We start from the raw sequence: 13201 nt of genomic DNA, 5'->3' as shown, positions 1-13201 counted from the left end.
TTTACATGTCCAGCCCATCTGATTTTCGATGCCTTGGCAAACAAGACAGCGTCCCTGATTCTTGACCATCGATGGAGGTTGGAACTCCGGATTCTTTCTCTCATTTGAGTGAAATGTGATGTTCCAAGCAGAGCTCTTTTGATTCCTCTTTGGGAGACCCAAGAGAGAGATAGCCACAAAAAAACGCCTGCCTTTGAACCTCAACTGTAGGTTTACCCCCTTCCCGTGAGAACCCAGTTCTGCACTTCAACATGGACACACGATGAGGAAGACAAATGCTCTGAGAAACGCTAGGATTCTTTCAGTAAAAGTTCACATTGCTAATGGAGGTGACTTTTTTTTTTTGGCACATTGGTTTGAAAGCCCACTGACTGGGTCCTCTGCAGAACACACCTCCTGGGTGAGCTGAGAGCAGTGCTTAGCTGTATTCCGAGAGTTTATTAATGTGATTGAGACTCTTTCTACATTTTCACTGCCATCTTTTACTCTTTCTTGGGCTCACCCTTAACTATGGGTGTCTGTGCATACACCAAGAACACAGAGTACGGTGTGCGCGCGCGCGTGTTTGTGTGTGCATACATACATGTATGCATCTGGTGGCCTGGCAGGACTCTGCACAAAGAAGCAGGGCAAGCCTGGGCTCAGTGCCAACCAGGAGTGTGCTAGAGGCTGTGCTGACCCCATGCCCCTGCACTGCAGGTCACACAGTTTTGTGGATTGATGTCTTTAGAGAAGCAAATAATGCTTATTTACTTTTATATGTGGGGTTTCTCTTTGGGTTTAAAATAAAGTTCAACTGAAGTCCTATCTTGATTTATGAATAATAGAGAAGAAATAAAAAAGTGGAATTAGTGGGATTTCAGTTTGATTTTTCTGGGGCAAGGAGTGCATAAAAAGTGTCATTCTAGTGAATTTTTTGGGAGGCAAATATGTAAGTAATGGTCACTGTCACTGTCCTCCCATTATTCATCGATTTGCTCCAGCGGGCTCAGTAATGTCTCCATTGTGACACTTGTTACTGTGTTTGGCATATCGAATATGTCACGGGTAGCTTGCCAGGCTCTGCCATAGGGGCAAGATTCTCTCGGTAGCATGCTGGGCTCTCCCAGAGGGGCGGAGGAATCCAACCTGGGTAGACCAGGTTGGCCTGGTCCGCCTCATGCAAGGCAAAAGCCCTACCCACTGTGCTAAGTAATGGTAATGATGATAAATATAAATATAGTGCCTTAGGTTCTAGTTGAAAATAGAGAGGGAGCAAGTTGAATTATATGTGCACAAATTTTGTTAATTATTGTTAGGTAAAAAGAAAATTCAACAACATATTTATAGATTGAAAAATGAGACAAGTTTGCCACCTGGTGGTTTTCAAAGGCATTTCGGTTACCGTTGTTGGAATCATATTTCTATTATTTAAAACTAAATTTTCAAGGGGGGAAAAGATTTGGATTATAAAAACTGTCATCTTAAGATCCTGTAAAATTTTTTAAATTCTATATATCCATTCTATATATCCATCAGATAATATTTAGGTTAGATTCCAAGTGTAACAGATCCTGGATCATGCTACAGGTCAGGAATTTTGGTATTTAGACGATTATTTACTTTCCCATATTTATGTTTCCAGGAAGTAACAGAGCGTGGCTGAGATTTCCTGTGTGTCTCCAACATTTAGTGCTGATAGGCACATGCAGCTAATTTAAGATTATAAAGATTGGGGATTTGTGTTTAATAAATCCAAAATCTCTAGCAATTCTTTCTACTAGCATGTTCACTACATTTCAGTGCAATGTCTTAGGGCTCAGAAAATTACTTCTTTATAGTCAGAGACAGACATGTCTGGGACTTTGCCATGACTCTCTGAAAAGCAGAGTGCATATCTTCCTTCTGCTTTACTTGGTAGTTCTTACTTAATTGACTTCTGTGTTTATATTTTAATTTTAACATCATCTAATTATTCCTCAAAATTCAACTTCACATTATATTTAATTTTATTAAAGTATACTTCTGAGTTGTATTATCCCATTTTACCCAATATGCCAAATACCAGTAACAGATGGGTCTCATTCTCCTAACCCTGAAAGAGCCTTGAATATGGCACTTTTTAGAATCTCAGGGCTAGGACAAAGGAGACGTTACTGGTGTCTGCTCGAGGCAATCAACAAAAAACAGGATGATCGTGATCATGATCGTGACAATTCTGAGTTGTATATCTCATTTTTATCCTGAATTCAGAAAAAAAGTATTTAATAGAAGGGAAAGGAAGGGGAATGAAGGCAGGGAGACTCCCAGATTTTGGGAGGGGTCTCCTGAAGCAGGAATCCTCTACCCTTTGTGTTTGCTTTTGGACTGTACTTGGCAGTGCTCCGGGAGGACCTGCTCCTGGTTCTGTGCTTGGGGTCATTCCTGGCAGTGCTCCGGGGCCCTGTGGTGCGGGGCCAAACTTAGATCTCCCGAATGCAAGACGTGCTCAGTCCCTTGGGCCGTCTCTTTGGCCCGATATACTTCTTTCTAGAAACACAATCAGTACAGATTTTACCGTGCAGTTGGCAAACACAAATAAGTGGATCTCACAGCTTGTTATGTGTCATCACGTAGATCCGAGATCAGCCTGTGGTTGGGCAGCTGGTTCCAGACTGCTATGTGGAACTTGAGAAAATCATATTATCAGAGCGTAAAAATGTGCCAATTGAGTTTCCTGTAATTGGCCGGAAACGCCTGTTACAGCTGGTGAGAGAAAACCAGCTGCAGCTGGATGAGCAGGAGCTCCCACACGCGGTCCACTTCCTCAACGAATCAGGTATGCGCCTGTTTCTGCAAAGCTCAGCTGTGGCCATCTGCATGACGTACCTGCTCTTTGTGGAGAATCCCCATCCCAAAGTTAACAGAGCATCACCAGGGCTTCTCAGGGGTCACTGCCTTCCTTTGGGAGCCTTTTGTGTGTGTGTTGAATCAAATGTCCTGATGGTAGAGCACAGGTGGGCTGCAGAACTGGACAGTACTCAGTGCCTGGCAGCCTGGGGTGGGGGTGGGGGTGGGCAGCCCTAACTTCCCTTTTGCATCAGAGGCGGTTGCTGGGGTCTGACTGGCCCGAGGGAAGGGCTGGCAGCTCGACTCTGCGACCTCAGTCATGGCCAGTGTGATCCCAAGGTAACCCCCCTAGCCACCCTCAGTGCTAATTCTGTTCTGACCAGAACCCCCCAGCAACCAGTGAGCTGAATAGCAGGACTTAATTAACTGTCAGTAAGTGAAAGATATCTGTCATTTGGATCGTGATTTGCCCTTTTCCCTTCTATTTTTAAACCAGAAGTTTCCTGAGATTCTGTTTTTTCAATTTGTAGCACTGTAGCACTGTCCTCCTGTGGTTCATCGATTTGCTCGAGCGGGTCCAGTTACGTCTCCATTGTGAGACTTCTTGTTACTGTGTTTGGCATATCAAATACGTGATGGGTAGCTTGCCAGGCTTTGCCGTGTGGTCGAGATACTCTTGGTAGCTTGCTGGGCTCTCTGAGAGGGCCAGAGGAATCGAACCGGGCTTGGTCGGGCCGGCTGCACACAAGGCAAATGGCCTAACACTGTGCTATTGCTCCAGCCAAACACACACAAATTGCATTTGAAATAATTGTGACTTTTGTGGTGTATATTTGTCAAAAAGATGATTATGAATTTCTAAATATATGATCTGCAAAGCACCATCTCAAAATGCTTACAATCGTTTTATGGAGTCCAAAACCACTTCTGTTTGATATTGAGATTTTTAGGTCTTGGGAATGTGGTGCTGAGGCTTTTGACCATCCTGTGCAGAATATGCAGGTGGTACAAGCACCTCACTAAGCTCTCACCGTAGAGTCTTGATTTCGTATTTCACTCTGTTTTCCTCCCACAGGCGTCCTGCTTCACTTCCAAGACCCTGCACTGCAGCTAAGTGACTTATACTTTGTGGAACCCCGGTGGCTTTGCAAAGTCATGTCCCAGGTTGGTGACTTACTTTCTGGAGGCGTGGGGTAACCTTAAGGTGGGGAGCAGGTTGCACTCTGAGCGTTTGGGATTCTGTTTGGAGCACATTATTCAGACCTCTGAGCTAGAATTTCTGTACCCTGGGAGCTAACCAAAGGCATGTATACAACCACTGCTCCCTCATCTGCTCATCTGTTCTTTTTTTTTTTTAAGAAAGAATTAATTTATTTTTTAATGAATCACCATGAGATAGAATTACAGACTTACATACTTTCTTGATTCTGTTTCAGTCATACAATGATCAAGTACCCATCCCTCCACCAGTGCCCGATCTCCACCACCAATGTCCCCAGTATCCCTCCCACCCTCACCCCTCCTCCTGTCTTAGTGACAGGCACATTCCCTTTTATTCTCTTTCCTTTGGGGTATTATGGTTTGCAATACAGGTACTAAGTGGCCACCACGTTTGGTCCCTAGTCTACTTTCAGCACACATCTCCTATCCCGAGTGAGCCCTCCAAGTATCATTATTTAGCAGTCCCTTCTCTATCCCAGATGCCTTTCCCCCCAGCATGTGAGTCTGGCTTCCAAGCCATGGAGCGATCCTCCTGGCCTCTATCTCTACTGTCCTTGGGTGTTAGTCTCTCATTATGTTACTTTATGTTGCACAAATGAGTGCAGCAACTGCAGAGTCCAGACGCATTTCTGCCAAAAGCCGCTGGGCTTCAAGATTTGTTTCTGAGTCTCTTGGATCATGGCCATTAAGCAGCTTGATCAGAAGCCAGAGAGGCTGTTTGTGGGCGGCGACTCAGGGTCTAGTTGGGATGGAGAGGAAAGGGCCAGCTCCACCCCCATCCCATGAGGCCCCAGGTGTCTCATCACTGTAGGCCCAAACCTGGCTATCCAGTGGCTTCTGGAGGATGATGGCCACAGGGTCACCAGGGGAAACAGGCCAAGGCACGAAATCTATTCCCACCTGGGGTGGCCCGGCGCCGGTAACCTACCGCAGGGACCAGACACATTTCTGCCAAAAGTCGTTGGGTTTCGAGATTTGTTTCTGAGTCTCTGGAATCATGGCTATTAAGCAGTTCGATCAGGAACCAGAGAGGCCATGCCTCCAGTTATATAGCTGAGCCGGAGATGGTTTGTGGGTGTGTCTCCCACATACCTAACTTTTGGTTGTTTACTTTCTTGGTAAACTTTGCCCCAAGTTTTTGGGGTTTGGCCAAAGGCACAGCAGCAATTTTGGGGTGTTTGGAAGTCTGAAGGTGCCATCAGGTTGCTGATGCACTCGCCTCACAGGTACAGATTGACCATACCACCTCCACTTTATATTTCTTGCTCCCTTATCAAAGATTAGATGATCAAATATTTGACATTGTGTGTAAGGATATTCAATCCTATTCCATTGATCTGTGGCCCTGCCTTTGTTTCAATAGCATGCTGTTTTAATTATTACCGCTTTATAGTACAGTTTGAGGTTGGAGAAAGTGATGCCTCCCATATTTTTTCCCTAAAGAATTGCTTTAGCTATTCGTGGGGGCTTGTTTTTACATATGAATTTCAGAAGTTTTTGATCAATTTCTTTGAAGAATGACATGGATACTCTTATAGAGATCACAATGGTCATGGTCACGGTCCGGTCACAGTCATTCCGTTGTTCATCGATTTGCTCGAGCGGGCCCAGTAATGTCTCCATTGTGTGACTTGTTGTTACTGTGTTTTGTATATTGAATATGTCACGGGTAGCTTGCCAGGCTTTGCCGTGTGGGCAAGATACTCTCAGTAGCTTGCTGGGCTCTCCGAGAGGGTCAGAGGAATCGAACCTGGCTCGGCCGGGCTGGCTGCACGCAAGGCAAACACCCTACTGCTGGGCTATCGCTCCTGCCCAGAGATCACAATGAATCTGTATAATGCTTTGGGGGAGTATTGCCTTTTGACAATGTTAATTCTCCCAATCCCTGAGCAGGGGATGTGTTTCCATTTCCTCGTGTCCTCTTTTATTTCTTGAAGTAGTGTTTTGTAGTTTTCTTTGTACAGGTCCTTTACCTCCTTATTTAAGCCAATTCTGAGGTACTTGATTTTCTGAGGCATGATTGTGAATGAGATTGCTTTTTTCATATCACTTTATTCTCATTATTTGTGTATTGGAAAGACATGGACTTTTGGGTGTCGATTTTATAGTCTGCAACTTTACTATACAAGTTTATTGTTTCTAGGAGCTTCTTGGTAGAGGTTCTCTAAATATAGTATCATATTATCTGAAAATAGTGAGAGCTTAATTTCTTCCTTTTCTATCTGGATGCCCTTAATATCTTTTTCTTGCCTAACTGCTATGGCAAGTACTTTCAGTACTATATTGAATAGAAATGGTGAGAGTGGGCATTCTTGTCTTGTCCCTGATCTTAGAGGGAACGGTCTTAATTTTTCCCCATTGAGGATAATGCTTGCTGTGGGCTTGTCGTCAATGTCTTTGACTCTATTGAGGAAAGTTCCTTCAATTCCCATTTTGCTAAGAGTTTTCATCACAAACTGGTGCTGGATCTTGTCACGCTTTCTCTGCATCTATTGATATGATCATATGGTTTTTAACTTTTCTTTTATTGATATAATGGACTATGTTGATTGACTTGTGAATGTTAAATCATCCTTGCATCCCAGTGATGAATCCCACTTGGCAATGGTGTCTGATCTTTTCGATGAGTTGTTGGATTCTATTTGCTAATATTTTGTTGAGGATTTTCGCATTCATGTTCATCAGGGGTTTGGGATATAGGCCTGTAATTTTCTTTTTCTGTGGTCCCTCTGTTTGCTTTTGGTATTAGGGTGATATGTGCCTCATAGAAACTGGAAGTGTTTCTGTTTCTTCATATTCCTGGAAAATCTTGAAAAGGACTGCAGTAGGTCTTCTATAAATATTTGGAAGAATTTGTTAGTGAATCCATTTGGACCTGGTCTTTCGTTTTTGGGAAGACTTTTGATTACTGTTTCAATTTCCTTGAAAGTGATAGGTCTATTCATGTATTCCAAATCTTCTTGACTCAGCCTTGGGAGGTTATAAGAATCCAGGAATTTATCCATTTCTTCTAGGTTCTCTTGTTTCGGCCAGCATTTGTGCCGCTTGGCTGATGTTTGGTGTTATTAAAACAATGTCATCAGCAAAGCGGAGGTGGTGTAGTTGCCGACCATCTATCTTCACTCCCATTCCTTCCCATTCCAGTCGTCGCATGATGTTCTCAAGGGTGGCACTGAAGAGTTTCGGTGAAATGGTATCACCCTGCCGCACCCCTCTCTTGACATCAACGATCACTTCTTTGTAGAATAGTGAGATCCTGGTAGTGAATCCGCAATACAGCTCACGGAGGATCCTGATGTATTGGGCTTGAATGCCCTGATTGGCTAGGGCTTCAATGACTGCTTCCATCTCAACAGAATCAAAGGCCTTCTTTGAATCAATGAACGTTAAACAGAGTGGCATCTTGAACTCCCGAGAAACCTCAATGAGCTTGGTTATTGTGTGGATATGGTCGATGGTGCTGAATCCTTTGCGGAACCCGGCTTGCTCGCATGGTTGTCCTTCATCTAGTGTTCTGCCAATCCTATTTAGGATGACTCGAGTGAACAACTTGTAGATGACAGACAATACGCAGATCGGGCGATAGTTGCCAATGTCATGGATGTCTCCCTTCTTGAACAGTAGTACGGTCCTGCTGGTTTTCCATTGGGACGGAACCTTGCATTCAGACAGGTAGTGAGTGAAGAGCCGAGCCAGTGTATTGATGAGTACTGACAGCAGGTTCTTCAGGTGTTCAGGTCTGACCTTGTCTGGGCCGGGTGCTGTTTGTTTCTTTACCGACGAAATGGCGTGTCGGATTTCGGAAGGGAGAACGTTGGGAATGACATATCCATCCTGTGGAATTTGGTATGTCGGCAAGTGGACATGGCTATCGAAGAGATTTGAGTAGAAGTCATGGATAATCTTCTCCATTGCCGTTCTGGAGGATGTGATGGATCCATCAGGATGTCGGAGGGCAGTCATCTTGGTCTTGTAGTTGGCGAAGGACAGGCGGGCGTTACGAATACTTTTCCCGGCTTCTGCCGCATCTACCAGTACTTCTGCTCTTCTCTCTTTGAGGTCTCCCTTGATCGCATCTCTGCACTGCTTTGCGGCACAAATGCTGGCCGACTTTGACCGTGAGTGTGGAAAGGTAGGACTACAGCTGAATCTTACGAAGACAATGTTTATGAGAAACAGCCTTGTTCCTGACGCCCCATTCGCTCTCAATGGAACGACCATCTCCAAATGCAACAGCTATGTGTACCTAGGTCGAGAGGTCAACATGAGAAATGACCTGGCACCCGAGCTGCGCAGGAGGAAGAGAGCGGCTTGGAACGCCTTCAAGAACGTCAAAGAAATAGCTAAGAGGACGAAGAACCTCCGGCTCCGGGCACATCTCTTTGATTCCACTGTTCTTCCTGCATTAACATATGCCTCAGAGACCTGGGCCCTACGCAAACAAAATGAGAACGCTATTCAGGTCTCCCAAAGAAGAATAGAAAGAGCTATGCTTGGAATATCACGTTTCACTCAAATGAGAGAACGAATCCGGAGTTCTGACATCCATCGACGATCAAGGATCAGGGACGCTGTCTCATTTGCCAAGGTGTCGAAAATCAGATGGGCTGGTCACGTAATGAGATTTAAAGACGACCGTTGGACTAGAGGTGTTACTGATTGGATTCCACGGGATGTCAAAAGACCGCGTGGCCGCCCTCCTACCAGATGGTCAGACTTCTTCATCAAGATCATGAATGATCGGTTTGAGGCCCTTCGTGTTCCTGGAGCGAACAGATGCCATTGGGCTACACTAGCACGCGACAGGGACAAATGGAGACGTTACTGGTGCCCGCTCGAGCAAATCGACGACTAACGGGAAGTTAAGTGATTAAGTGATTTGAATCTATGAAGTTCCTTAGCTGTTGTTTATCCATAAAATGGTCTATTGATCCTTTGAGTTTGAGTGACAGGTTAGCCAGATAAAGTATTCCTTGGTAAGGCGTTCATTTCATTGAGTTTTTCATTATATCCCACCATTGTCTTTGGATTCAGATGGTTTCCTCTGATAAGTCTACTGTAAGTCTAAGGGATGCTCCTTTGCATGTGATTTTCCTCTTTGACATTGCTGCTTCCAGTATTGTGTCTCTATCTGTGGTATCTATCATTCTGATTATGATATATCTTGGAGTCTTTTTATTAGGGTCTCTTTTAGCTGGTATTCTTCAGGCTCCTTGGATCTGGATGCCTGCATTCTTCAGGTCTGGAAACTTCTCAGCAATAATATCTTTAACTGTTGCTACTTCATTGGGGTTGCCTCCCTGTCCTTCTGGTACTGCAATGATTCTTATGTTGTTCCTCTTGAGTTCATCACCTATGTCTCTGATTCTTCCTAGAGCTCTTTTGAGTTTTTTTCCCATTGTTTGTTGTTGCCTGTATGCTTTCTGAAGCTCATCTTCAAGCTCACTGATTCTGTCTTCGGCTGTTGTCATTATACTATTGAGGGCACCCACTGAGTTTTTTATTTCATTTACTGAATCCTTTTTAAGTGACACTCTGTTTGTAGCTTTCTTATTTCTGCTGTCATTTCTTCCTGTATTTTATTGGCTCTATGTTCCACTTTTTCTTTCATGTCCTCCTTTAATTTACTGGATGCCTGTTTCTTTGAGTTCATTGAACATCCTCAACATTTCATCTCTTAATTCTTTACTGGAAAGATCGTGTTTGTGGGTATTCCCTGTTGAGGCTTCTGGGCTCTTTTCTTCATCCTCTCCTCCTGTTGGGGATCTACGTTGCTATGGTAGTATGGAGGTGGGACCCTCCAGTTCACTATCAGTATCCCCCTCTTGCCAGAGGCTCTTGGAGTCTGTTGACTGTGGACGAGCCTCACTCTGGACAGCTTCTCTCTGCAATTCAGGTGAAGCCCCTCTTCTTTGTCCTGAAGATTTCTGTGCTCCATTAACCGACTCAAATGAGTCAGTGCTGTGTGACAATCTTGGGGAAAATACAGGTCAAAGAAGACAGGCTTGAAAAGTGTCTATACACAGCCAGGGCTTTGCTGTTGGTGGGAATGTTTGGGCTCTGAACAGCCTCTGAGAGCTTTGCATATCATGCTCTTGCCCGCCTTTCCTCCAAATATGTTGATTATGGAACATGCTTTATTCTCCCAATGATACTCCATTCATTGCTGCTGAGTTGATTCTGGTGAGTTGTGACTACTGCTCTCCAGCTCTGTCTCAGGACAGCACTGAGCTGGTTTTCTCAGTGTGGCTGTTTGCCTTTCAGTGGTGCATTGTAAACTGCCGAGTAGCATCTTAGGCCTTTACCTGTGCATGTCAGTAGCACCTTGTCAACTCTATCGTGAAAGTCTATCAGGAAATTGTCCTCTGTTCCACGGGTGCAAAATCACCACAACTTAGTTTTTTTCATGCCCTTATGGCCCCAAATCTCTCTTCATCCACACTCCTGAGAATCTTAGAGTCAGCCACTATGACGCTCATAGAAATAAATTAATTTCACATGTGATGTCTCACACTCAGGGAAGCCTGGGTTTGAACAGGCTCTGACTTCTAACTCCTTCGACAGTGATCAGAGCTCAGAGGAAACCTCTGAATCCTCGGAATGGCTTACTAAGTAACAGTCTCTCACGCCTCACCTCAGGCCTCTACTTTGACCCTAAATGTGTGCCCTGTAGAGCCATGTCTGAGAATCACAGGCGCATGCTGTCTGAACTCTTGTGGCTTAGGTAGAGAATGGCCCATGGCAAATGTGAGGTCTAGAAAGTGGCTTCCCTACATGTATATTATTTTTGCTCACCTGGCAGTGTTTAGGGCTTACTCCTGGCTCAGTACTCAGGGATCACTCCTGGTGGGCTTGGGGGACCACATGGGGTACTTGGGATCCAACTCAGATTGACCATGTGTAATGCAAGCACCTTACCCGCTGTACTATCACTTTGGTCCCTAGACATGTATTATTGATAATTCTGCAACAGGGACATGAGATATTGGAGTGGTCTGTTTGTTCTGTGGAGATTGGGAAAACCTGAGGTTTATTTTTTTATTTTTTTAAAATTTTTTATTACTGAATCACCATGAGGTACAGTTACAAACATACGAACTTTTGTGTTTGCATTTCAGTCATACAATGATCGTTTACCCATCCCTCCACTAGTGCCCATTCTCCTCCACCAATGTTCCCAGTATCCCTCCCACCACCGCCACCCCATCCCCCACCACCCCACCTTGCTTCTGAGTGGCAGGGCATTCCCTTTTGTTCTCTCTCCTTTTGGGTGTTGTAGTTTGCAATAGAGGTATTGAGTGACCATCATGTTCAGTCTATAGTCTACTTTTGGCATGCATCTTTCAACCCAAATGGGTCCTTCCAACATCCTTTACTTGGTGTTTCCTTCTCTATCTGTACTGCCTTTCCCTCCAGCATATGAGGCCAAAAACCTGAGGTTTATTAATGACATCTGACCAATTTCTGATCTGAATTAATTTTTTTAGTTCAATAAATTTTTTTTTTGGGGGGGGATGTAGTTGCCCCACTGGGCTTTACGGCTCCATGGTTGCTAGAAAAATTACTCATGCATTGTATTTAACAGTATTGACATTTTTGGATTGTTTCACTAAGTGATGATACCACTTAGAGTGGTTTTAACTATAGACTTCCGAGAAACAGATTCTGATTGTTGGGACCAGAGAGAAAACAGTGGATAAGGTATTTGCCTTGCCCACCTCTAACTCGGATTTAATCCCTGACACTGGATATGGTTTCCCAAGGCCCGCTAGGAGTGATCCATGAGCACCACTGGTGTGACCAATAACGACAATAAAGACAGAACCAATAACGACAGAAAAAGAAATTTGTGTGATTATTTATAAGCTTAATAAATCTTACAGATTTTGACAGTGAAAGTGGTGGAAGGTTGCCCAAAACAGCCTAAAGGAATTATTTCACGTAAAGATGTGGAAAGATTTCTTTCAAAGAAAAAGAGATTTCCAAAGAACTACATGTCACAATACTTTAAACTCCTAGAGAAATTCCAGATCGCCTTGCCAATAGGAGAGGAATATTTGCTGGTTCCAAGCAGGTATATAAAAATTTAAAGTTTACCCTAAAAAAATTCTGTAAAACAATTATATGTTGTTTTAGTTGTCAAAATAACTTTGGTCTGTGACATACTACTTTTTAAAAGATTTTGTGTGTAAAATTTCAGTGGACGAACACTGTTCACTTTTTTTTTCCTTTTTGGGTCACACCCAGTGATGCTCAGGGCTTACTCATGTCTGCACTCAGGAATTACTCCTGGAGGTGCTTAGGAGACCATATGGGATGCTGGAAATTGAACCTGGGTTGGCCATGTGCAAGGCAAATGCCCTATCCGCTTGTGCTACTGCTCCAGCCCCACACCGTTCACTTTTAAAAGAAACATTGAGGGGCTGGAGCAATAGCACAGTGGATAGGGCATTTGCCTTGCGCGGCCAACCCGGGTTTGATTCCCAGCATCTCATATGGTCCCCTGAGCACCGCCAGGGGTAATTCCTGAGTGCAGAGCCAGGAGTAACCCCTGTGCGTTGCCAGGTGTGACCCAAAAAGAAAACAAAAAACAAAACATAAAAGAAACATTGAATTTGATCTATCTGGTTTGCCATTGACTAAATATTAATATATACAATGATTAATTTGACTTTAATAAAAATATATATAGTGTATATAATTTATTACATGGTGCTGAGATTTACATAAGATTTGTATATGTATGATATTTATAGTTTTAGGGTGTGTGTCTTCTCTACAGTGCTGAGAGTTATGCAGGGCAGGCTCTGCAAACAATAGTGTTACTTTCTTCATTAATTTGTGGGAGTGCTTGGTGCTCTGAGGAGAGGAGGCATTACAAAAGAGACCAAAGTTCTAACCCTGTAGCATAGAACTTTTTTTGCTTTATAAGCCAATGGGAAAGGTGGAATTGTAATTGAACATTGAAAAGGACTTACTATATTGATTAATGATGACAGCCAGTTCTAAAAAAAGATTTCTACAATGTGTATTTTTCCCATCTTAGGCATAATTGCATTTTTGTATAATATTATTTAAAAAATTCTGTGTCTGCTACACCTGAATACACATTTGAATCACTGAGTTTTTGATAGAAGCAAAGAGCATTATGAAGGTGTGCACTTCAAGTACT

The 13201-nt window shown here is 43.6% G+C and overlaps 1 protein-coding gene across 1 annotated transcript in view; it reads left to right on the top strand.

Moving 5' to 3' along the window:
- LRRK2 (leucine rich repeat kinase 2) overlaps positions 1-13201 on the top strand; it is a 157749-nt gene that overhangs the window by 80408 nt on the left and 64140 nt on the right. Inside the window, 3 exon segments of the mRNA XM_056107813.1 lie at positions 2596-2797; positions 3884-3972; positions 11913-12103. Of these exon segments, the coding sequence (XP_055963788.1) occupies positions 2596-2797; positions 3884-3972; positions 11913-12103 (482 nt within the window).

Source organism: Sorex fumeus, unplaced genomic scaffold (genome assembly GCF_029834395.1).
Source record: "Sorex fumeus unplaced genomic scaffold, SorFum_2.1 ptg000177l, whole genome shotgun sequence".
NCBI classification, from domain to species: Eukaryota; Metazoa; Chordata; class Mammalia; order Eulipotyphla; family Soricidae; genus Sorex; species Sorex fumeus.
The sequence above is the reverse complement of the archived record's forward strand: the minus strand, read 5'-3'. Positions and strand labels throughout refer to the sequence as shown.